A 26,374-nucleotide genomic window follows, 5' to 3' on the forward strand; every position below is an offset into this window, starting at 1 on the left:
TGGGGAAACCACTTTCATACAGTGGCGTAGCTAGAGGTTTTGGCTCCTGGGGGAAAGAGTAGAAAATTGCGTCCCCCCTAATTATAATTATAATATTGTGAAATAAATTGATATTGTTGGTTGTATAAGCTTTAAGCATATCCGTACCGTACTGAAATACCTGCAGTTTCTGTGACATGTAGTCATTACAGAACAGGATAAAAAAAAGAAGAGAAAATGTTCAAAATGGACTGAAAAGAAATCACAATCTATGAATTTGCCAATAAAAACAAGCATTCAGGTTCTTATTATTAACTGGAGAAAATTCATGCCTGATGACATAAATCAATTTCATCATGTTATTCTAAAAAGTGCTTATTTTTTAAAATCTCACTCTCCCATTTCAGCGCCACCCCCCCCCCCAAAACCGGGCACCATGGGCATGTGCCCACCCTTGACCTCCCTAGCTACGCCACTGCTTTCATAGGATATATCTGAATCATTCAATCATAATATGTTGAGATATAATATTAGAAAATATTCTCGCAACTGTTTTAACCAATCATGATGATAAAATTTTATGATATTCTAACTAATAATTTGGATTAGATTAGAAATAGGCCTGGTAAAGATATTTCATTTCAATTTGTGTAGGCCTATTTAAGAAATAAAAAGTTTAGGTATAAAAACAGCATAACAAATTTTAACTGTAGGACTACGACACAGTAAAACTCAAACCAGCATAAGTCTAGGAATTATGCAAGTTTCTAAATTACAAAATACATGAAAAGTGTAGGTATATAGAAACAAGATGAAAGGTAACATAACATTGACTATGTGTATGAAACAATACTTTTGTTTGCTGCAGTAGATCACAGAAGAGCAACCCAGAAATATTATAAAAAGACCAAGATAACACCAATAAATATCTATCACAGGTAACTTGCATTTCGTTTGCAAGACAATAAAATTTGCTACTTAAAGCACAAAACCTAAAATGTTGAATAGTATAATTAATTAGTTATCATAGAGTAATAAATAATATGAATAAAATAATTGATAAACATATTTATCTGTGGAACATACATTTATACACATCATTTATATTGTGAAAGATATAAATTGCTATATACAGTATGGAAAATGCATGCTGGTATAGGTATATACAATTGTCTCTATTTCTTATCTGCTGTGGTCCAAACCTCAATGAAAAATCCATGAAATTGATTGATACAAAACATTGCTTCTCCCTTGTGTCTGTTTTAGAAATGCCATTGTTTTTGGTATTGATTGTTACATCATACGTAAAACTTCAGTGTGTAGTTAATGGTAGGGCTAACACTATTGGAAAAAACGTGTCTGCATGTATTGAGCAGAACCTATTGGTGCACTGTGCTGAGAAAAAAAAACAAGTTGTAACACTAGGCACTATCTTAACATGTCTGTGACACAATGTGGTGATGCTGTGTTCAGTTTGGCAGCATGTTGTATCTTTTCCACGGATTAAAAAGCTCCAGGGCACAAATAAACACTCAATTCCATTTGGAAGAAGCTTATTGTCTCTTTTCTTGTATTAATCTGCAACAGACGATGCCTTTAACAAAAGGAGTACTGTACATAATCCAGCGAGATTGTCTACAATATGTAAATCTTGGACTCAATTTGAGAACCCTGGTTTATTTTATCATCAGTGGAACTTCCTGCGAGCTATGTTAAGTCATGTGACATTGAATCATGTGATATAGTATTATTACTAGGCCTCCTTGTATTGTATAATACACACCAAAGTCTTTCTCCATATTCACCCACACTCTTCCCTCACAACCTCGTCCCAGGTTACATAAATTACCATTTAATATGATTCAAATTACTTTTATACATTTCCTTCGCAATACATCCAACAGCAATTGACTCAATTGTTTTACTGCTTATGAAACTTCCTTTAACTGTGATATAAACACTGATATACAGTAATACAGGAAAGTCCCAAGACCTATTTAAATCAGGTGTACCATCCTGTGTTTTTCTTTCTTTGTTACGTTTTGCTTTAAGTTTTGATTGTATAATCCCATGACACTACCGCAGTATTTGGCAGTTAACCCTTTAATCTAGCAAGGTCAGCATTATTGTCCTAGAGTATCTAATTGTACTGTATGTTTTGAATACTTGGAGGTGTAAAAAGGAAAGACTACTATACAGGCAAAATTCAATCCATTTTACTTTCACTCATGTCTTTCATATTATTCTTTTCCAGTCATAGTCATTTCCATTTACACATCTCCTTTCCTAATATTCTTGACTTGTCTCATCATTCTTCACCTCTCCCAACTGAATAATTTGCATTTGATTGTTATGCATGTTTTACAAATTTGCATCCATTCCATGTATGCTAATATAATACAGTACAGTAACATCTCCCAATTACAAACCTCCCAGTTACGTACTCTCGATTTAACAAACTCGATTTGTGGCGATTACGTCATTTTGAATGAGCTTTTTAACTACAAAAACACTTCAAATTGTATTTAAAGTTCTCAAAAAATAATATAAAATGTTATATGTCTAAGAAAGAAAACATACCAATAAATTGACATAAAACTTTGTTTAAAGCATAAAATATCAATTATTTTCAGCTGAGATATACAGTATTCCATTTTGAGCTGTGCATGCTTGTTCAAGCAGCTACACTGCAGACCTGTAGTAGGAATAGAGTCTCCCTTTTTGTTCAGGGGGGTGCTATTTGAATAGGTTCGCGATTTTACAAAAAGAATAATAACACTCATTTTTGATATGTTGGTCATTTTTTCATTTAAAAGAAAAAGAAATCATAGACAGTATTTGGATTTCTAAATTTTTTATTTACTGTATTAATGTCATCAGTCAACAAACATTCCATGATGTTTTTCTCCTGTATGCTTTTTGCCAAATAAATATTCTTATTATTATTATTATTATTGTTATTATTATTATTATTATTATTATTATCATTTCCATTAAATTCAGAAATAATAATAATGTATTATTAGTAAAAACCATTTTTTTTTTCTTTTCTAAAAATTAGCTATTTTAATTATTTAGCATTTTGCCTGATTTTAATAGTTACTATTCTTAAAGTTAAACTTTTTATTGACATTTATCATCCGACATCATTCGATACAAGTTAAATGATCAGACATTTGAACTGCCAATAGGAGCATAAAGATAATCAAGGTTAATGGTGTAACTGATCAAAACGATTGAATTGTCATTGAAAGTCTGTCTATAGAGTTTCCATAGTGTACAATGTAAACATTTTCTTATCTTATCTTTACCATAAATTGCAATCCAAAGGTAGCACCTTTAATTGTACTTTATCTTGTAATAACATGATTAGTATTGAGATGTCCTCAAAATGTGACAAGTTGAAATTGTTAGAATTATTATGTGATGTTGCAGTTGGAAGATACTGACTCCCAACAATTAAAGAAAGTTATTTAACTTTGATTAATACAGTAGGCTTTATAAAGTAGCTTATGATAGGCCTAGAAAACACCTGTTTGACTAGCACTTCCTCAATTAATTATTCTCTTTCTCACACTACTTTTCTACTCTCGTATTTTTTCTGTCTTGCTTGGCTCTGGCACCATGAGTGCACCTTGCAGATACCGGCGCCTTATAAATGTCCATTATTATTATTAGAGTAGGCCCACCTAGGGAAAGAAGGGAATACTTTAGTATACATGGGCCGACAGCAACATCGTCATCACAATTAATCTCCTGCATTGCTGTAGGTCCATTTATGAGATTCAGTTACTCCACAGATCTCTGCCTAAACCCACAAGTGAATACCAAAAATATGCTGGCTTCTGGCACTCCCAGTCTTGCCATGGCTGTTGGAGATACAGTACTAGCCTGCCATCTGGAAAATTCTGGCACTACCACTTTTCTGTACAGTACTTGTCGTTAGTGTTCCTTCTTTAAAATTGTTTTTGTGTCATTGCCGACAGTATTCTTCTGCATACTAGGTATAACTTAAACTTTTATTATCTTTGTGTGAGTCAGAGTAAGTACGGCTATTGTACGATATTGTACAATAGTGTTCTGTGTAACAATGTAAACATAAGATGACACTTCCTAGACTAATAAACTTTTACACTTTCATTAAACAATTAACAATGACATTTGTTTAAGTTTCAAGCAAAAACTGTTTAGAAAAAAAAAAAATCAACTTCAGCATTAATCTGACTGGATTGCAAAATGATAATATTTGGTTAAAGGTTAAATTCCAAATACCATAATTGCTCAATTGGAAACAATAGATTGCCATTGCTAAATACTGTAGTGTAGCAATACAGGCGTGGGAGATTCCTGCTGTTTGGATGGACAATGGGTTTTCTCTAGAGCACTAAACACTTCTGGTTACATTGTTGTACTTGGAGAGATTTAAGTTTGTCGGAGAATTTTAATCTATGGGTGTGTTTCTACTGAATATCGATAAAGAAACGGTTCTCTTAAATTATCAGATTAGCAAGGAAAGAACCGCGTTGCAACTCCATTTTGACTCTACATGAAATGGTTACCGGGGTGATACTCTACATACATGGCATTTCAATTACCCAGAATGTAAGTTAACATTACCTTTATAATGCAAACTTTAACAAAACAACATTTTCGGGCGACTATCAAGATGCAAACAAACAATGATAATTCATCCTATCTGAATGCTAGCTCATGTCAGTATTCAAATTAAACAATGGTTTTAACTTTTTTTTCTTAACAAAATAGAATATTTTGTTGTGTTGTAAACAGAAATTTAATACTTGTTTAACTGATTTCTCCTACCGGTAATAAGAAATTGTATTTGTAATATTGTTGATAGGCCTACTACTGTTTGTCAGTGATAGGCCTACTTTATTGCTGGACTGGTGGTACATGCTCGATACTCTGATCATTGATTATCAATAAAATTTTTGTGTTTGTTCTAGACGCCCGAAAATAAAATTTAATAGTTGTGGGCTATCATTTTTTTCTTTTTCTTTTTTTTCCTTTTTTTTTTTACCTCCCAAAATATGTTTAAATATTATTTGGAAAAGAAAGGGAAACCAATGTCCAAGTAATTCACCTAGCCCAAGATCACACATAGGATTTGAACCCTTGACTCAGTGGTTGAGACACCAAACCACATCTGCTATTCCAAACATTCCCACAATATTATTAATTTTTAATTAGTGGTATATTTTGATGATTGATTTAGATTTTCGAAAGCCACTGTTTATTATTTCCGGTTAAACTCTTTGGTATGCTAAATTATTCTTGTTGCAACACAGAGTACGATAATTATCATTATACTGTATAAGAAGATGCTTTTAGTTAAATTGGCAGTTGAGTACTACACAAGCCTCGGGAGAATTCGTCTGTATACTAATCATGAATATTTAAATGCTGTGTTTTCGCAAGACTTCTTAAATAGGATTTTATGTGAATGTCATCAGAGCAAAACCAAAGTAATTTCTTAATGACTCAGAGTTTTTCCAAATGTCATCATTTTACTGTACAAAGCTTCTTTTTATTTGTTAATGCTTTATATCAGGTTTTTAAGTGTTTTTGTGCATGACACAATGCTTTTTTTAAGTCTACTTTTAGTATGAATCAGATGAAACGTGTCCGTACAGTATTTCCGTGTGAACTTCAAGCAAAAGCTATAAAAGGAGTTTTAATCTACCGTTGATCTCTTTGATCAAACAAATTCCAATTTTATATTGACAGGCCTCTTGTAGATATGCAGGTAAATATTTCGAAAGATTTCTTCTGATGTGCTCTATTGTTGGATTTGTTTCATGGTTAGCTGAGAATTGTTTTTGTTTTTTATTTAGACTTTATACTGTAGGAATTGGATTTTTTCTCTGTGCATTGAGACTTTACTATAATTGGCTAATTTTAGTCTAAACTGTACATTGTAACTTGAAATTGAATTTGTTAAATACTAAATAAATAGTTCTACCATACTGGGCCTGTAGCCAGGTTTTTCCAAGGGGAGGTTCTCTGAGAGTGGGGTCCAGGGGCACAGCCTCGGTGGGGTCCGCGAAAACCCAGATGCCAGAGAAGTTTTTGTGTTTTATGGGTTTAAATAATCTACAAGCAGTTTAAATTTAATGTTCCAAGAAAATATCTGCAGCATAACATTCCATCCGAGTCTGGGTGTGTCTGCAGTGCATTAGTTGGATTTGAGGACTCGTTTGGGAAATTCGAGAGGGAGGAGTTTGCCTCAAAAGAGGGGGAGTTTGCTACAAAAGGGGGTTTGCCTGAATTTAAAAGAATTTATTATAAACTTTACTGATTTAAAAAATTTTTTTTTGGTTTCTTTATTCAGAAATTAAATGAAGTAAGAATTAATTAAAATTGCAACACAAAATAGGATGATAATATATGGAGGTTTTTTTGGTGAATAGAATTGATATTAAAAATAAACCATGAATTTTGAGGACTATAAATATTCTTCGTTTTTTCAGATGGTTATGAAAACACAGTTTTGCTTTCGTCAGTAGCTGGTGATTTCATCCTTTTTAAGTGCTACTTGCACACACGATAGTTACCATAACAACAGTCTTTATTGAAATTTTTTATGGACATGTCCTCAGAGGGATTACTGTATACAAGTATAGCTAGTACCGTGTGCAGAAAGTCGGCTCGGTTAAGTCCTCGTACTTCCGAAGGTAATGCAACAACACAGGTAAGACATCGTTCACAAGCCGACTCAAGCATGGATTCGGATAAGATGGATTCTGTTATATGTGACATTACCGAAATGAACGATTTACTCGAGAGCAAGCAGTATGCGGAGCCGAGAGGCTCGCGTCCTGCGTACACTGATGTGGAAAATTTTGGAGAAGATGGCGGTGGTGATCGCAGACAGATCATGAGTTCTGTACACACACTAATGAGTCACATAAAACAGTTGACAGATGCAACACGTGATCTAGCTCACGAGGAGTTGAGCTTACGTGGAGAAATGGAACGTGTGGCGGAACAGGTGGAACAGCAGTGTAGCCAAGAGAAGACGGCGAATAAGGATAAATTACAAGAAACTTCAATGTTGATTTTGCCTGATGTGAAAACCATTATGCAGCCAGAAGGTGGGAATTTGATTGCTCAATGCATGTATCATCAACACCAATGTGATTGCCCGCCGCAACCTTTGACCTTGCACGTAAACCCTAACACTCATATTGGTGAGTTTTTTTAAGTTCAGTTTATTTCTTTCATTTCTATTTGCTATTGAAAATTTATTTTCATTATGTTCATTTTTTGCTAATCTGAAAATTATATAGTCCTTCCAAATTATTTATGTTTATTGAATATTTGATTAATTTGTCATTCATTTTTTGGTTTTTAGTTACTTTCTGATTAACAGGTTTATCACTAAATTTGCACTGGCCTTTCTTCAGTAAAAATCTTTCCAAGATCATTGTAAACATTGTAGTGAATAATCTACCACCATCCGTACAGGGTTTTTTTCGACTCAGTAAGTCTTAAGGCCAACTCAGACAGCGTCGTACGACGCAGCCCGACGTGATTTGTTGTCGAGTTGGGTCTGTGTGAGTTAAACGCAGACGCGATGGTGTGCGTCGGGGGCAGTCGCGTCGTAGAATATTAAACATGTATAATATTTCTCATGACGGCTTAAGACTGTCCCCGACGATAAATCGGGTCGGGCTGCGTCGGCCGATGCTGTCTGAGTTGGCCTTTACAGTTGCCGAAGAATTACCGAGGTTGTGAAAAGCAACTAATGAGCTGACCAATAAAGTTCATGCCAGTGAAGTTGATTCAGCTGTTCGCACTGGAGATTTTTGGCTCGGTAAAACTGGCTCTATAAGTTTTACTGGGCAAGTAGGACTTGATGAAGCTTGATGTGCATCTCAGTAAGTCTTCCGGTCCGGCAAAGCTACTGGGAGTTTTTTGGTAAAACTTACCAGTAGGTAAGTCTTTTACCTAAACGTTTATAAGTTTTTAAAATAAATTAACTTCAGTTTCATAAATATTTTGTTAGTGAATTACAATGCCCCTGGAATTATTTAATGAATATTTTTCTATACATTTATTTTGGTGAGTTATATTTTTTCACCATAATCCCTTTCCTTTGCAAATGCAATGATCTGTACTGTATCTCAGATTGCAATAGAATTTCCTATTTTTGTACTTTCTGCCACCAATAATATTTTAACAATTTAAGGAATATTCTTTGTAACAATAATGTACAAATCAACAAAATTAGGTAAACATTTTATATGTTTAAAGCACAGTTAACATACAGTGGTGGTTGGCTCTATGGTGTCCATTTTATGTTTTTTTTTGGGGGGGGGGATGGGGAGGGAGAAGACATTTGGTACAGAATGACTACATTAATTTAGTGTTTGGTTTTGTTGTTAAGGTGCAAAAGAAATTCCTGTGTAAGGTTGTAAGGTCCAGTGTCTTTGCTGGCCCTGGCAATGTTATCACATTGGCTCTTTGGAATTTTTTTGTTTTTTTTTTAACTTAAAAAATAAAAAATAAACTGTTTATTTTGTGTGTCAAAATGAGAATCTAGCAATACAATCAGTTAAATTATGATGGTTGTTTTTTCCTTATGGATTTACACAATTCATTTAATCATGTATGTCACCTACCAGTACTTGCTAATATAATTAACACTATTAAATCAAATTGTAATTGCAATTGAATGTGAAGTGCATGGCATTTGGATTCATACTGAATTTGCATGTGAACTGTTCTGATTGAAGCTGGACACGCGCCCTGCACAACAGTCGTCGGCCGACGCGATTCCGACGATCAGCAGGCATTGTTGCGTCATCAAATGCTCACAGGGAACAGAGTTGGATTGATCAGCCGACGGTTGTACGACGCATGTAGTGCCCCGGCTTTACTGCACACTTTCCATATTCTTAAACTGTCGGTCAGTTGTGTTTTACATTGTGTATATATTTTATACACTGTTTGCCTTTCATTGTTCACTCTTTATATTGTCTCGCATCAAGTTTGTGTGTGTACTACTACCAGTAAATTAAATATCCTTTTTATATCAAAAGCAAATCTGTTCATTAAATTAAGCACTGAATTAATTGCTGGTACAGTTCCTAGTTTTTGTACTCAGCGCTACAAGAATGCAGCATTTTTACAACAGTACTACTGACATTCCATTGCAATTTGTACATTTTTACCAATTGTCATTCGTCGTCATTATTATTACTTATTATTATTTAATATTATTATTATTATTAACAATGTCATTTAATCAGTCATTGCCATTATCAATAACATATTGTCATTATCATTAAAAAAAATTACTGTCATCATATCATATATAAACAGCATAATTAATGTCAGCATCGTCTTCATCGTATCATCAAAGGTGATATTATTATCATCTACAAACTTAGAGCATCTATATCAGCAATTATTGCAGGCAGTTTTAATCATTGTTTTAAATCAGGCTTTTTATATTCATTTTTAAATGTCAATCAAATACAGTCCTTGCTTGGATAACCTATAGAAATATCTGTGGATCTGTACACCTCAGCCTACTGTAAATCAGGGCCTATAGTATTACTGTAGGCTTAATGATTAATACAACTACTTGATTTAACTTTCAACAAATATTTTACAGGTATGTAAATTTCATACAGTAGTTTCTCAAACATACAGCATCATAGCAAATTGAGTTTGCATTTACACAATGGAATTTGCAGATTACATCATTCAGAGTCTGGTCATAAAATAATATTTCCTCTTTCGGAGTGTCGTAAATTGGAGTATATTCTAGGGCAATTTAGACAAGTGCATTGTATACTGTAAGAATGCAACTTGTTACCAACCTACAAGAAATGTTTAAAACCATGTAAAATATAGTAGGCATGGTGTATAATAATAAACAAAATACAGGTTTGTGAAAGAAAATTCTTCAGGCTATAAATAAACTTATTACATTTATTCTGTATTAGTTCCACATATTTTAAACAATATCTTGTTAAATTTGCTTTAGATCTAATTTTGTAGTAAATGTGTTAGACTGACTTCTTTAGTTACACATACTATTTCAAAATTACAATAATCTCATAAATTCCATTTTTTTAAATACTGCTTTAATATAAAAAAAATATTACAAACTGTTTAAAATGTCCTCAAACTGTCCCCAAGTACAGGAATGTTATCGCAAATCTTATCTTTGTATTTGATGCTAGTAACACCTTTGTTTCTATGGTTACAAGGATTGGAAAATTAAAGGATAATAATATGCATGCATTGGATTGGAAGGGTCGTGGCTAGGCAGGTCAATATGGTAATTCACATGTTATCGCTATAGGCTTTAATGTACAGTACATGACAGGACATTCTCCTGCTGATCACGACTAGAAGTGATCACTGTAGACTTCTGCGTTACCAGGCTTAGCTTCTATACTGTATCATGTCACAGTAAGTAAAATCAGTTAGAAATGTTTTCAAAAATTTGTCCATCTTTTGATTGATAGTAATTTGTGTTTGATTATTTTTTTATCTTATTCACCACTAGCAAATATAATTTCATGGAAATTTTGTGATACCAGTATTCCTAATTAAAATTGTTCAAATTATATTAAGCTAAAGGCAAAAGGTCAGCAGATATTCTGTGAAAAAGTGGAAATATCATATCATCACATTTTCTTTATTTATGTTACGTCTCCGAAGATATGTATATTTCTTCCTAATTATATAAATTTGAAGCATTTAACCATCCTATTTTACATTCACCAAAAAAATTTTATTTTTATTTTCTCCTCCGTCTGGATGATTTTGGCAAAACTATTTTCTAAATAAGAAAACAAATTTTTATTTTTATTTTATTCCGCACTCCTCCGGTAATCTTTAAAAAATAAATATGCGAAACAAGCAATGAAAAAAAGTCTCGCCTTTAGAATTGGCATTCTTTTTAAAGCCTCTGGGGGTGGGGGGAAATCGCTGGTGTCTCAAAAGATTTGAACCCGAAACCTTGGTTTTTAAAGACAAGCACTTTAACCACCAATCTACAACTACATGACTTGTATTATGGTTTCAGTATTTCAATCTGGTGGCGGTAGTGATGTATTATTCTATTGATGTACAGTAAATTTAAATGAACCAGCCTAGCCCATACATTGATTAAAAACTACACTTTTTATCATTAGTGATTAGTGACTATACTATACTTCCCAAGTGGAAGTGCATCAAGAAATTACTTACAAAGCAAATATCTCATTCCTATAATACAACATAACAAAATCTACAAAAAAAAAATAAGCAAATATTTCATTCCTTATACTACAACATAACAAAATCTACAAAAACAAATATTATACTTAACAAAATAAATTCATAAAATTGCATGAAACATTGCTAGTTGTGAGATGAAAATTGAAAAATTCAGTTCAATATTGGTATATTATACATTGTGTATTCTAATGGTTATTTCAATTTAATATCAGATTTGTAAAAAATTTTCTCATAAATTATGTGTTCCTATATTTTTTTGCATAGACCCTTTGATTTTTTAGAGTCAATAGCTATTTTAGTTTACTGTCCTAACATTTTAACTCTAAAATTTGTTAATGGAGTGATCTTAAATAATGCACTTGCCAATTGTAGTCCTGGCTCCTCCAGACCCGGGCCTTGCAGGGACTTAGCCGGGATGTAATTTACAAACGGTTACGTGCATGTGAAAATCCCGGCCACCTCCCAGCAATGCGGGGCATCGTTTTAACGTACATTCTCAGCTAAGTCCCCGCCACCTACCACTGGGATATATTTCGTAGTTCCAGTAAAATTCCCCGCTAATAAATGATTAGATAAGGCCTACTGTAGCAAACATAAAAAGCGAGACAAAAACTATTTGAAGATAGGTCTAGCCCATCGGTCTAGCCTGAATCGGAGAAGCACATGAGAACTAGGCAAGGAGATGAGCTTGCTTGATGGAAGCACCACACATGCGTATCACTAGGCAGGTCTCCATTGAAGTAATTGATTGATATAACTGATGATAGAATTTATTCAGTATCAAAAATAAAGTTTGATTTAAAAAATTAATACAGTAGTAGTAGAAACAGATTTCCTTGGATCACTTCTGGTGTATTTTTGACTACAAGGTTCACACCTCGGTCCCCGTCGTTGTGTGGTAGAGATCCAAATTTTATTATGTAATTTATACCGTGATCTATAGACTATAAAAAATGAAACCATGATGGTAGGCCTAGAGTACCGGTAGGAAATTTTTTAATTACCAAAACACACAGCAATTGCTGAATGCCTAGGCCTAGTGTAGGTAGACAAATTGCTAGGTAGGCCCAGACCATTTGACAGCACTACATCTGAAACCCCGGCTACTCTAACGTGTAAAATTTCAGGCACTTTCGATGCCAGTTACATCTGCAGGTGAATTTTAGGTACGTCCCGGCACTGCAGAGACACATGTGTATGTCCCTGTCTCAGTCCCGGCCAGTGCCCCGCTATGGCCTGCGTCGGGGGGGGGGGGGCAGGAATACAATTGACAAGTGCATAAATAATATTGTTTTTATTAATTGTTTTGCACTGAGTCAGTACTGACTGGCTATATATTTTTATAAATTAAAATTATGTGTGTTGACTATCCTAAGCTATTAAGGTTGAAAATGCCTACATAATGATAATCGTTTATTTTGTCTGATTGTCAGATGTACTCTGTTTTCATAAAGGAATATTAATCACAGTCATGTGATCAATGACAGTATGACATCAACAACCTACTTTACATTATTGATCAAATTTCCCATAATTCTGGGGATTCCGAATACACTTGGTAAATTTAATATACTGTAATATTATACTATGCTGTAGGTGGACTATGCAAGAGGTTTGATTATAAGGCAAGTCTAGTACTATTAGAAGTATCAAAATGACTGAATATTATTATAATAATATACATATTTAAGATAAAATTATAATTTCTTTAACTACTTTAGATTGAATTACTTAATACTGTACAGTATATCAGATCAACCATATTCATGTACTGTACTATGAATAAATCTTAATAATAAATAATGATAAAGCCATGTATTATATTATAGTAGTATTGATTTTTTCTCCATATATCAAGCCATATTATTATAATCCATAGTGCAGGTTGAAGTCGATGGTCATTGCTGTAGTGCTGTACTTAGAAATGAATGTAGCCATTTTGTAAGGTTTTGACAAGAGATCAAATATCACACTACAGCACCAAATTTTCTTTAACATTATTCAGCGCGAATTTCTGGAAGAACAGTTTTTTTTGTTTGGTGGAACTTGAAGAATAAATTATTGCTTGTGTTCACATATGGTGTAGGTTAATGGTCCAAGGATGGTAGTTAAGCGCCTTGAGGTTGTGTCAACGTGAGGCGCTATATAAATCCAGAATTATTATTATTCCCAATTAGTTTCAACAAATGGTAATTTATATTGTTGAATGTTGTTTATGATTTAGAGAGATCCTAATAAGAGTGTAGTCTATTATAATTATATCCTCATTTATCCTCATTTGCATAAATGAATATTTAATTTTTTCCAGTATGCAATTTACATTCAGTCGTTAAACACATGTTACACCCTACATGCTTTAACCAATTACAAGATAGATCCTAGGATTGTTGCATTTGCAATGGTGCATTAAAAGTTAATTCTGTCAGCTTGGAAATAATTATGTTTGGATGTTAGGGGGACTTGCTTAGTGCATAATGCTGAAATGAATGCATGTTACTTTATTTATATTATTATATCCCAGCCTGTCATTGGATATAGAATCAATCAAGCACATTGTGAAACATACTCTGCTCCCTGTAGAGCTTGCCTAGTCAAGCGTGTAATTCAGTAAGACACCAATATTATCATTCCCATCTTACATACCAGGTAGCTAAACTCCTTGGTGGAGGTATTCGGTGAGACTTATATCTTGAAAAACAGGTCCGTAACAGTGATTTTGGATAGAATGAAATTTTTGGCAAAAGTCTACCCTCTATTTCTTTTTAAAAATACACAGTTTACAGTACATTTTTTTTCATTAATTTTTTTTGTTCACTTGATGCATTTGGCAGTAAACAATTTTGTAAATTAGCAAAACTAAATTTTTTTCTAGCCTTCCTCTGACATCTTCCAAAAATTGTTTTTGTTAATCACGGTATAAATAGTCTTGCTTTCTATGACAAAGCACACATTTCCATTTTAAGACACTGCCTAGGGTGCATACAGTCAATTTAATGTCAAATAAAAACATGATACACATTGCATGATACTTTGTATCGTCACATGGGTTAAAACCCTTGCTGTGCAAGTCGGTGTATCCTTGGGCAAGACACTTGGGTGATTGTCTCTCTCTACCCAGAATTATAAGGCCAAGTAAAAAAAATAATATATATTTTCTCATCCTAATATTTTGAAAAAGGGAGAATAAAGAAACTTTTTTTTTACACTCTTGAGATGGCAAATCCAAGATGGTCAATGGGAAAAGACTACTACAGTACTACTTTCTAATTTTTACCAAGTAGACACATTGAATGCAAATAAAAGAAGCTCTAGACATGAATCATACCATATGTATCCCCAACCAAAAAAGAATTTTACTGACGAATGTAAAATAAAGGAAATTTTAAAAATAACAATTTTGGTGAGGCATGGATGTGCGAGGGGACGAGAAACTAGTTTTTGTTTTTGTTTTTTTTTTGCCTAAATGGGAGTATAAATGGGTACCGGCATGGGAAGATTGACAGACTCACACTGAGGAGGAGTAGCAATCCCAACAGAGCATTACGGATTCTGGCCCCCCCCCCATCCCCCCCCCCCCCATGCTAAAGAAAGAGGGATGCACATGCCAAGCAAATTTCACTCCCATCGTCACACTAGAGCTTAGTAAAAATCCTCTACCTTCACTATACAATAGGTCTACGTGAAATAAAGCAGTTTGTCAAGGACAAAGTTTTTTGTTTTTTTTTATGCAACAAGGACTCTTCATTTTGTATATATTCAACAAGGACTCTTCATTTTGTATATTTCAGCAGCAATTTCCTGTCAATTTGCCTTCTGTACTGTAAACATTTCAAAATGCAGCTTATTTAGTTTGATACTTGGCAAACCAGTATGACCTATAATTATAGAAAGACCAACAGGGAGAACTTAGCTTTTACTGCCAGTGTATTTTATTAAGTAAATGTTAATAAATTACGGTTAAATTTACAATAGATATAATAAAGCCTATGCAGGTTTGATAAGTAATTGGTCATAATTTCTCAGTACAGTATATTATCTCCCTGTTCAGTGTACAGTATATGGTAGATTCATACTAAAATCATGGAAGAATTTCATCTGGTTCTGTGTATTAAACTACTGTATGAAATGAAAACAAAACCTGAAAATGAATAACCATTTATAAGTTAGATTCATACTGTATGAATGAGAATTCCATTATGATATTTTTTATTATGGTTATTAATATTATAATAATATTCTAATGTTCTTGGGTACATTAGAGCACAATATAGAAATTTGCTTTTATATTCTATGTATTGTGAGTTTAGAATTTATTGAGGTCAGGTGTCAGTTAAACTATGTTGTTGTGTACAATAGTACTGTATCTTACAGATATTCAGTCATAATGCATTTGACCTACATTGTACAGTATCTAATAATAATTTAATTGATGAATTGATAATTGCCCTTCCCGCTACACTATAACACAGTTGATAATGATTATTCCTATAGGAAAGTTCAAATTGGGATCATTCTCTCTGTTGAGCGCCTCAAGGTTATAACAACATTATGAGAAATATATTGATTATTATTATTATAATAAAACAGGTCTAGCTTTGTATGACTAAGTTTCATTTTTTAATATCAATGTAGTACTGTATTACTGTTATTTATTGTATTTTTTTTTTGCTTCTCATTCAGGGGTGTTTTTGTGAAAATAAACTGTTGCAAATATTTTTAGTTTACACGTTTATGATTGAAAAAATGATCCTATGTCCACAAATGTGTGATTTGCCCATGATGAATATTATGGGATAGATCTTTTGTCTTGGGCACAAGTTCCTCTTCTAAATCCCACATTAAAAAAAGAGATGTTTGATTTGTTTTGCATTCAGACCAAGGCTAAAGATAAAGGCTGCCTTTATCTACTCATATTGTCTTTCCTTGCTCAAGGTGTTTCTATCTTTTGTATTAGTATTAGTACCATCCAGTGCCATTCCATACCAACACACATCTTGAGTTTTCTTCGTAAAATCTGATTGTGCAATACCTGGTAATACTACTCCTAGACTGACCCAGACAACATTTTCTGAACAATAAAGTTTGGCTTTTTACTGCCAATCCACTGCATCCTTTGACCTTTTTATGGGATATTGATTATATGTTTATTTTCAATTAGTTTATGTCTATTTCTTAAGTTATCACTTTCAATAACAATTTTCATTTATGACCAGATCATTATTCCTTATACAGAAGATGATCTTATGCACAGTTTGCTAGTGCTCTGAGACTTTATTGTATAGCTCGAGCGCTTTAAAAATGCTTGTTTATTATTATTATTTTATTAACACTTTCATTTTCAATTTGCATGTACCCATTAAAATAATTTCCGTATTTATATAGTTGTTTCTATAGACCATCCATTACCTTTGACCAACTTATAGTACTGTACACTTTTGATTTTATTTGAACACAAAATAGGCTATGCAACATTAATTGTAAGATATAATTATAATAATTAAATTATTGTAATTATTACATTTATAATTGTAATTATTGTAAGCATTTAGTTTGTCTTTAGGTAGAGTGGATGCAGGAGGCGACAAAAGTGGTCAAACACATTTCCTCGTTTTCTGTACCCATCTCTGTATTTTGTGCTAAACAAAATTGTCGCATTACTGTACCATTTCTTCATAATATTGCCATTATATATTTCGCAAATTGCTGCACAAAATGTTAAAATAAAAAATCTTCCTCAATTTGTTGACAGATCATGAACCTAAGGGGGTCATACCAGTTGCGGCTGCCACCAATGGTGTTCTCAAGAAGGTTGACAACAGAACCATGGAGGCCCAAAAGTTGTCGCATTTACCCAACAGGAACCCAGTGTCACTAGAATTCCGCAACATCTCATACTATGTAAAGGAAGGCGGCTTTATGTGCCGAAATAAAGGTAAGATAAATGTGCCGGCCAGTAGATTTGTGTACTGTATATTCTTTGGCTCATATTCTTGTTTTTGATCAAGTGAAGTTGACTGGTGTTGGAATGAATTGTACTAAAATTATTTTCTGAGAAATTGCTAAAAAGCTAAACAATAATATTATATTGTCAAATATTGTACATCTATACTCTGATATACTGTAAGTAACACATTCTCAAGCCCTGTAGCCAGGTGGGTTTGAGGGGTTCGAAAGAACTCCCTTTCCAGAAATGCCATTTTAAATTATTATTAAAAAGTACCATTTGCATGGATGTTGTTGAAATTACCTCCAAATATTTGAAATTTGGCATTTTTATTGCATCTGAGGTGTTATATCTTTAAAATTTATCCCAGCCATGGTGGGGCAAAGGTGGGTAAGGACTTAAAATGCCCTTTTTGGAAAATTACAACCCCCTTAAAAATCCTGCCTATGGGCTTGAATAATGATGGATTTAAACAAACTAAAGATAGAAAAAATATTTAAAATATCAAAAATATGTTGCAATTTGCCATGTTTCAATTATTTAAAGATGTGGCTAAGCTATTAGTATTATCAAAAACTAATGAACTGTAAAAAATTGTACATCTGAGTGTGAAAAGGTTGGACCATTTCCTTATACAGGAAATGTATGATAGTATCCTAAGCTATCTGAACACTCCTATCGGATTAATATACTTTAATCTGCTTCTCTGGTTGTTGCCTTAGTCCTTTGGTGTTCACCTGACGTAAAATTGCCATGTTGTTGTTATAGTCTAGAGCAAATCCTTTGTTTCAGTGGTTTGATCCTTGTAATAGGCTGAACATATGTTGTTGGGCCCTTGTTCTTATAGGGTGTGTTTCTACTGATAAACACAAAATAATCAATTTTTTAAAACTGTTTTTTAATGAGTACCTGACAGCCTGCTGGTGTTGCAACTGCATTTTTGATTTTTCGAAAATCGGTTTTCGTGACGGAAATTACGTCACCATTTTGTTTATACAACCCGTTGTTTTCCTAACTGTATAGGATAGTATCTTTCTCATTCCTGTCATGATGACGAGGAGTAAGATACGATGTGGGGCAATGAATGCAAATGTTTTTGATCGATTTTTTTTAATCGCTTTTTTCATACTGGTACCGTTTCTACTGCGAGAATAAAAGCAATTTTTCGAAAAAGCGATTTTTAATCGATTATTTCTTTCCATTAGCTTTATTGGCCCTTACATGTAGTGTTCTAAATTCACTTGACCAAGGAAAAGGTGTCGTTCTCATGCTTCTCGACTATTCATCCGCCTTTGACACTGTTGACCATGTGATGCTTATGAATACCTTACTTACAGAATTTGGGGTGTCTGGCAAAGCCCATAAACTTCTAACTAATTATCTTCAATGTCGCCATTTCTCTGTTAAGGTTGGTAATGCATTCTCTGATAAAATTCCCCTTAAACATGGTGTTCCTCAAGGTAGCGTTCTTGGCCCTCTTCTTTTTATTTGTTATACATCCAGTCTTTCTAAGTTGTTAAATTCTTTAGGTCTCAATTATCATTTCTTTGCCGATGATATCCCCCCCCCCCCAGCGGAGACTCCAAGGCCCAATATCTCCCCCCCCCCCCACAAAATACTTACAAAACGAATTCGTCACTACTCATGTTTGTTGACGTTTTCAGCTTGTAGGCCTAGGACATAAACAAGAGCACAAATTTTTTTGAAAGTTCGTACCTCAGAATACGATTTAGTCTTTCCTGGAGGTCACATTTCACCTGATAATCGCTTTTTTTGTTGCAGCTAAAAGGTGCACAGCCAAAATCGGTTATTTGCCGTTCAAACACGCTATCCATTGCGTGTTTTCAATCGATTTTTTTTAATCGCTTTTTTCATACTGGTACCGTTTTCTAATAATACGAGAATAAAAGCGATTTTTCGAAAAAGCGATTTTTAATCGATTATTTCTTTCCATTAGAAACAGGCCCATAGTCAAATTATTTTATCAAATTTATTAATTTATTGTTTTGTAGAGTTTAATAAAAATTAAAACAATGCTCAATTAAAATAATCAAACTTCCAAAATAGACACATTATATATAATATTTTTCTGATTTTTATATCTTTATTAAAACATCTTTAAATTGTCAGCCACCTAATTTCAGAGATATAAAAATATAGGTGTTTTGTGTACAATAAGTTTACTTGCTATGAAAGCAGTTTCTGTTTCAATTCGAAAGAAAATAATTTATTTAAAATACAGTAATTTAAATAGTTGTTTTTTTTTAAAGTTTATACCAGATGTACTGAAATTTGACTTGTTTTGGATACAGACAATCTTATAGGATTATTTGTTAATTTCATCTTGAAAAGATTTTAAACATTAAACAAATAATTGTGAAAAATTAATGATCTTTATGGTTCAGCAATTACAGAATGTAGGGCAAGTTGTTTGCTAACTCATGTGTCCTAGTTAATGCAGAATAAAACTGAGAATATTAATAAAGTCTAATTAATTCATAAACTAGTTGTTTGTTAATGGATTCAGTGTAAATTAAATACTGTAAGGACTGATGGTTAGTGCATGTAACTAGAATGAATGTTTAATGGTAAAATTAAGGAAAAGCAAAACACAATTAGGGTAGACAAAAATAAAATAACATATCCACAAAATTTTGAAAAGCTAAAGAATGAGAGTTCAGTTATCACTGATTTTGAAGACAAAGGAACTTTTTAATTCATTGCATCTTTTCTATTGCGTAGTAGGATATGTTTTTTTAATATTAGAGATAAAATCAAACTGGACTATGATAAAAATAATGATTTGCAATGTTGTTTAATAGAGACAATTCCCATTCGGGCCGTCTGATTACCATTCTGATGACCAGTATGGTGTACACTATTATGCTAAGGAATCTGCAAATTTTATGAGGAATACATTAAATTGTAAACTGGCAATGTTGCATTACATCACCCTGAACCACCATTAAATTACCTTGCACGCTACAGTCGAGTACTCTGCATTGCTATATTTCAGGGATTGGCTGAGATCCTTCTGCAGTAGGAAAATGAAAATAACATAACAGACTTATTATGACTTAGTGTTTACTTAACCTCCTGAGTCTTATTATCCATTATTATTTATTTGTTTGTTACTATTTTATTGTTATTTGCTATATTATTTCTCTGTAAAGCGCATAGGGGCAATGTGCAATATGCGCTATATAAATACAACATTATTATTATTATTATTATTATCATCATCATCATTGTCATCATCATCCATCACTGTCATCATCACCATTTATTTATTTATTTATTTATTATTTATTTTTTAAATTTATTTATTTACTTTATTTATTTATTTATTTTTATTTATTTATTTATTTATACTGTAGGCACTTTCAGTACTATTGTACTGATTTTCAAAGTGGAACAGTATAAACATAAATATATACAATAGAATTGATTAACAATAATTAAAAAGAATAATATACACATATCGGCATATATAATCATCATCATCATCATCACCATCATCATCCATCATCACCACTACCACCACCATCATCCATTATCATCATCATCATCACCGTTACCATCAATCATCATTATCATCCATCACTGTAGTCATCATCACTACCATCTAACAATCATTGCCATCCTCTATCGTCATATCACATCGCCATTGCCATCGTCAGTGCTATTTTTTTATATTAATATTTAGTAGTTTTATTTTAAGAACAAATATTTCTCTTTAAATTCCATGATATTGCAAAGTACAAAGCGCCGTTTGGGACTTTGTTTTTTATGTTTATGTTGTTACAGAAATAATTATGTACCACAGAATTATTATATTTTGTTTTCATCTGAATGGTTGGTAGCATTCCTGAGCAGTTAATGGTCCCCATTTGCAGAACTACTGTATCATTCATTAGCATAGCAGCAGGAACTGGTTACAGTAGACCAGAAGCACATTCTAATGTGGCAACATCAAACTTAGTAGGTCAAGGCTACATCCTAAGATTGCAGGAGCATCCCTGTCTTTAACAAACTCTAATTATAGCTAAATGTGCACGTGCACTGCTGATACAAAGAAACAGGGCTTGTGATTTAAGGCGAGCAATTACACTCGCACACCGTCACTCAACTAAAATCCTCTTTAGGGGAGTGAAAAATAGAGCACCTGGGTTTGAAAATCACTCACCTTAAATCTAAACCTTAAAACCTCAAATACTGTGGCCATGCTTTCTGCTAGGATGTATTTTGTGTTACTTTGAACACCACTTTGGTGACTGCAGTAGTAAATAGGCACTTTTTTGCACAATAGAACGAGAAGATGGGTGGATGGTGGTTTTGTGCTCATCAGAGTGTGAAGTCCACAGTAAACAATAGGCCGCTTAATCCGAAAGAATTAGCTAGTCACATACAGTAAAGTATTATTTAATTAATGTTTAAGAAGGTTGTATGAACATTATCTACTCTATTAATATCATCAGATGCGATCTGATATGAAGTTCTGTCAGGGAACGACACAACATACTCGGCTAAGTTTGTGCTTAAATTTTGCCCTCAAGCCAGCTGTCCTCATGCAGTCCCCGTATCTTCCTGCCAACAAGAGGGTCACTAATTGTATGGTACGGTGTAAAGTAAGAACAAAATAAGAACATTTTGACCCTGAAATTGAATCCTATTATTAGCCTGGGCAAAATTTTACTGGGTCTTATTTTTGGAAAAAGTATATTCATCGAGCTATTAAATGAGAATATTATGATGTAATAAAACAAGATTAAGCAGATAAAACATGAGTTAACGTTACCATTATTCATCCGCATCATGGAACTAACTTGCATATGTAATGTAATTACTTCCCTGCTAAAAATTGAGTTATACAAAGTTGCTATTAAATTTCCAACATCAATATTTAAATTCTAGTTTTTAGAAGCCTACAGTACATTAAACTTCATCCTTCAAAATTAATTATATTTCATTTATTTTGTCTTAAGAAAACATTCTAGGACACAAGGAAATACATGCACATAGTTACTTACATTAATAGTTAACAACCTGACAGGATCCTAAAAGCGAAACATATCACTGTTGTGGTTTTCCAAGGTTGAAAACAATACATGTATTATCACTTAAAAATTGTATGTACTATATATAGTGTTTAAATTAGAATTATTAAATATCCTTATTCAGAAACACGTACATTGATTTAAAAGCAGTAAAATTAGGAACGAATCAATTCAATTGGTAAGAATGTGCATTAGCAATATTATCAACAGTATTGAAAAAATTGCACCATAACGCAGACAATTTTAAGTGTTGCTATTTTTTGAGCGAGGGTCCCTGGAAAGTCCTGACCTGTTGCAGCTGATGGATGAATCTTTGAGCCAGTTGAGACAGACGCCATTTAAATTCAGTAGATATCATTCAGGATTACACATATGCATGAAATGATTTTTTAATGAAGTCTTTCACTGTTGATGGGGAACAGTTCCTAAAACATTAGCAATCAAAAGAGAGAGACTGCATATTACTATAACACTCACATGTACCTGTACAGCAGGGTTGCTGTGGTGATACTACATTGTGAATAAACCTACCTTTGTTTTAAATTTTATTATAAAAACCACAGATACTGTATGAGTGATTCAGAAAATTTTAGGCTGTCTTTTGAGTCCCACTGTACAGCAAGATTGCAATTTAAATTATGTAAATTATTCAATAATCAGAATAATTAATGCTTTATACTTATGATGAAGAAAAATATTGAAATGTTGTAATTCCTGTAAAAGCCTGCTGTAGGTTAAATTATATCTACTGTTGATTGACGTCAATGATCGATGATGATTTTTTGTTAGCTTTTCCATGAGCTGTATAGGCCTACGGGATTGTATAATTCTATAAAATTTTTCTCAACTTCAGTACATTCGTAAATAGGCCAAATTATTATGGAAGTTCCATATAACCCTGTAAGTTACATTTTGCTAGCATTTGGCATGCCCAGGGGAAGTTGTCTAAATTATTAGTTACACGCGAATGCCTTAGGGTAAATTAAAGGAGATGTCAAAAACCTATGGAACAAAATTAGAATACAATGCACAGCAAACTGAAGTCACAAGATATGCTTGAATGCATCTATACATTATTAAGAAACTCAACATATCCTAATCGTGAAATCCGACTTGATCCTATGGCCTATTCCACTTGTATAGCAGACATGTTAGGTCGTGAACTTTAATGGTATACATTTATTGGGACTGTGTTTGTCTATTGAAGGTCATCTTTGTTGTCATTAACAAATCAAATGATACATTTATACCTCTTTATACCATGCCATGGACATTTTTATGATTTAACTAACAGCCCATTCTTTTTATTGTATTGATTTTATGATGTTTTAGGGTTGGAAAACAGAATTATATTCCTTTCACTTTTATTTAACTAAAAGTACAAATTTTTCAATTATTCTGGCGCTTATAATGAAACTGCCTTTAGCTCTCCAGCCATCATGATGTACTTTTTTCAGCATGTTGTTATGTGGTTTAGTAGGTGTTACCCATTATTTCCCAGGGCCCCCATTCCAAATTTTCCCTGGAGTGTGTGAGAATAAAAGTTTATTGTGTATATTCACATAATATATTTATATTTGATATTGACATTACATTTAGTGCAGCCTTTATTCATAATGTTCTTAGGCTAGCATACTTTACAGAAATTCATGGGCCCCCAACAAGCTTACAGTGTGCTCCCAGCCCCACGACTCGTTACGCCACTGATTATGCCAAGTATACTATACATAAAGCCATCATAATAGTTACTAACGATCAGTTAATTTTTATGCCCATTGATGTACTGGTCTATCTTCGTTTTTACTGAAAGTATATTTTTTAAAGGGGAAGAGTAAGTGCTTTAACCTTCTACTCAAGTTGGGGGCCAAACATTTTCACTTTAGCAGGGTCATATGATGACAGACCCATAGTTGGGTAGGAGGTGATGCCTGGAAGCTACGACATCCTTGGAAATTAGGGAACCATTTTATCTATCTTTATTTATTTTATTTGCTCAATCCATCAGCAACGAAAACGTTGCCAATTACAGAATTAAATTCTATGACAAAATTTTTATCATTTATTCAATTCAGTAAGATAAATTTTCATCATCAGAACAAATATTTTGTCTAATTGTATCCCTACTGCATTCAATATGAAACAAACAACTTTATGTTTCATTGATAGGAGAATTTTACCAAACCCGCAAATGTTGTGCCACTGAAACCAAGGCTCTTCTCAGAGCCATATTCTTCTATACTTTACATGGTCTGAATATCAAAAATGTTTATTAAATTGTTGGCTAGACACGCAACCCTTTAAGAAATGTTTATCTTTCTATTATTCTCGACTTTAATGATACATGTCATATTTCAATCAGTAGTTGAGTAGGTTGAATAATAATGGTAATTTCTATTCCTTGGTAAGGCTTCAACAAATCTAGTAATGAGTTAGGCACGTACTGGGATTTAGCAACTTGGCTGTCCAGCTGTCTCTTTGGCACCTAACTAAGCCACATGAGATTAATTTGAAATTAGACCCAAAAAAAAAAAAATGTTGCGCAAGGAAAACTGGTGAAAAATTTTAAAAACTAGGGAAATTTTTTTGCAAAAATTATTTTTCCAAATCTTTTAATAATAAATTTGATACCATAACATGGATTTCAGCTCTATAGTTGTCCTTTTATAAAAACTGTTCTAATCAGTGGTGGACCATCAAAGCAAGCAATGTATGCAGTGCATAACCTGGCTAAAATAAATTTTAAAAAAATATAGTAGTACAGTTTCTCCGTTTTATTTAGCATTTCTTATTCAGAATCTCTATATAGACCTTAATTTTTTGTGTTGATTGAGTACTACAGTTCATTGGATTACCAAAGTTTTTCAATGTTGGCGTACTTTGGTATCTAGGATAAGTCACAGCCAGTCCTATCGCATCGTACTCTCAGCTGCTTAGAGTTTCCCCATGGCTTGTTTTCAACATCAGCCAGTCACGTAGTCAGTGAGTCGATGGGAGTCAGAGCATACCCTACAAAGCTTAAAGATGTTATTGTGAGTGACACCATGTGGTGGCATCAGAATAGCCAATTTAACACTGGAATGGAAAGCGGTACTTCCAAGAGTGTGCGCATGCTCTTCTCACAAATCGGGACCTCCACTGCCGATCGGGTACTCAATGATTAAATTTAAATAAATTTGCATACATATGACCGGTATAAAAGAAATTTTGAATTATTATTAGTTGAATTGAAATTTGTTAAAATACAGGAATAAGAATTCTTTTGAAGATAAGATACTACAACCATGCCGGTATTAAAAAAAACTTACATTTGTATTTTGACTATAGTACACAATCTGATTCTCTGTAGTAGTAGTAGTAGGCTTATGAACTTTTCCTACTAGCAGGCCCTAGCATCAGTAGTATATCTGTCTCTTATACACACAGTATAAATAATATACAATTTCTGTTAAAGTCTTGTGACTGTTATTGTACGTTGCATTTATTAATACATACATGTGTGAAACAGTTTCACCCACGGTCCACCACTGATCCTAATTAAACATCATTTATCTTAATACCTATAATTAGGCTATTGTTGTTGATTGTATTACAGGATGGTCCACTGTCCTGATTACGATATGAAATCTTACTATTAATTATTGCATTGTTCAGACAATAGATAATGCATGGATGAGAGTCAAGACAAACTCCTTAAATGTATCTTAAGGTCACATATCATGAAAGGTTACAAGCCAAGATATGGAAGAGAAATTAAATTATTTGTAATTGTATATTTTCAGGCAATAAGACGATATTGAAAGGGTTATCAGGCCATCTGAAGCCTGGAGAGTTGGTGGCTATCCTGGGCCCCTCAGGGGCTGGAAAATCAACATTTATGAATGTGCTGGCTGGGAGCAAGTAAGGCTTTAGATATTTATATGCGTACATTTTTAATTATTATATGAAGAATATGAATAGCTTGTACAAATTAAGTATGTCACAAAGAAGCATCAACAACTATTCAAAATTTTAGCAGACTTTACACTGAATATTCACTCAAAATCCCTGCATAACAAAAAGCAAATTTCAAAACAATAACCCCTAAGCTCATAGCGTCTACAGTACAGATCACAGAATGCACTGCAAATGGCAAACT

The 26,374-nt window shown here is 33.2% G+C and overlaps 1 protein-coding gene across 3 annotated transcripts in view; it reads left to right on the plus strand.

Annotated features, from left to right (window-relative positions):
• Positions 1-26,374, plus strand: part of LOC117103734 (ATP-binding cassette sub-family G member 1-like) — a 43,964-nt gene that overhangs the window by 626 nt on the left and 16,964 nt on the right. Inside the window, exons 2-4 of one of the 3 annotated variants that reach the window (XM_033244336.1) lie at positions 6,468-7,187; positions 16,988-17,170; positions 26,019-26,136. In XM_033244336.1, the coding sequence (XP_033100227.1) occupies positions 6,581-7,187; positions 16,988-17,170; positions 26,019-26,136 (908 nt within the window). In that variant the 5' untranslated portion in view covers positions 6,468-6,580. Of the gene's footprint in view, positions 1-6,467; positions 7,188-10,340; positions 10,426-16,987; positions 17,171-26,018; positions 26,137-26,374 lie in introns of those variants that run through there. The other 2 variants (XM_033244337.1, XM_033244338.1) reach the window with 2 other exon arrangements.

This window comes from Anneissia japonica, unplaced genomic scaffold (assembly GCF_011630105.1).
Source record: "Anneissia japonica isolate Jap-2015-1 unplaced genomic scaffold, ASM1163010v1 scaffold287925_len434832_cov202, whole genome shotgun sequence".
NCBI lineage: Eukaryota > Metazoa > Echinodermata > Crinoidea > Comatulida > Comatulidae > Anneissia > Anneissia japonica.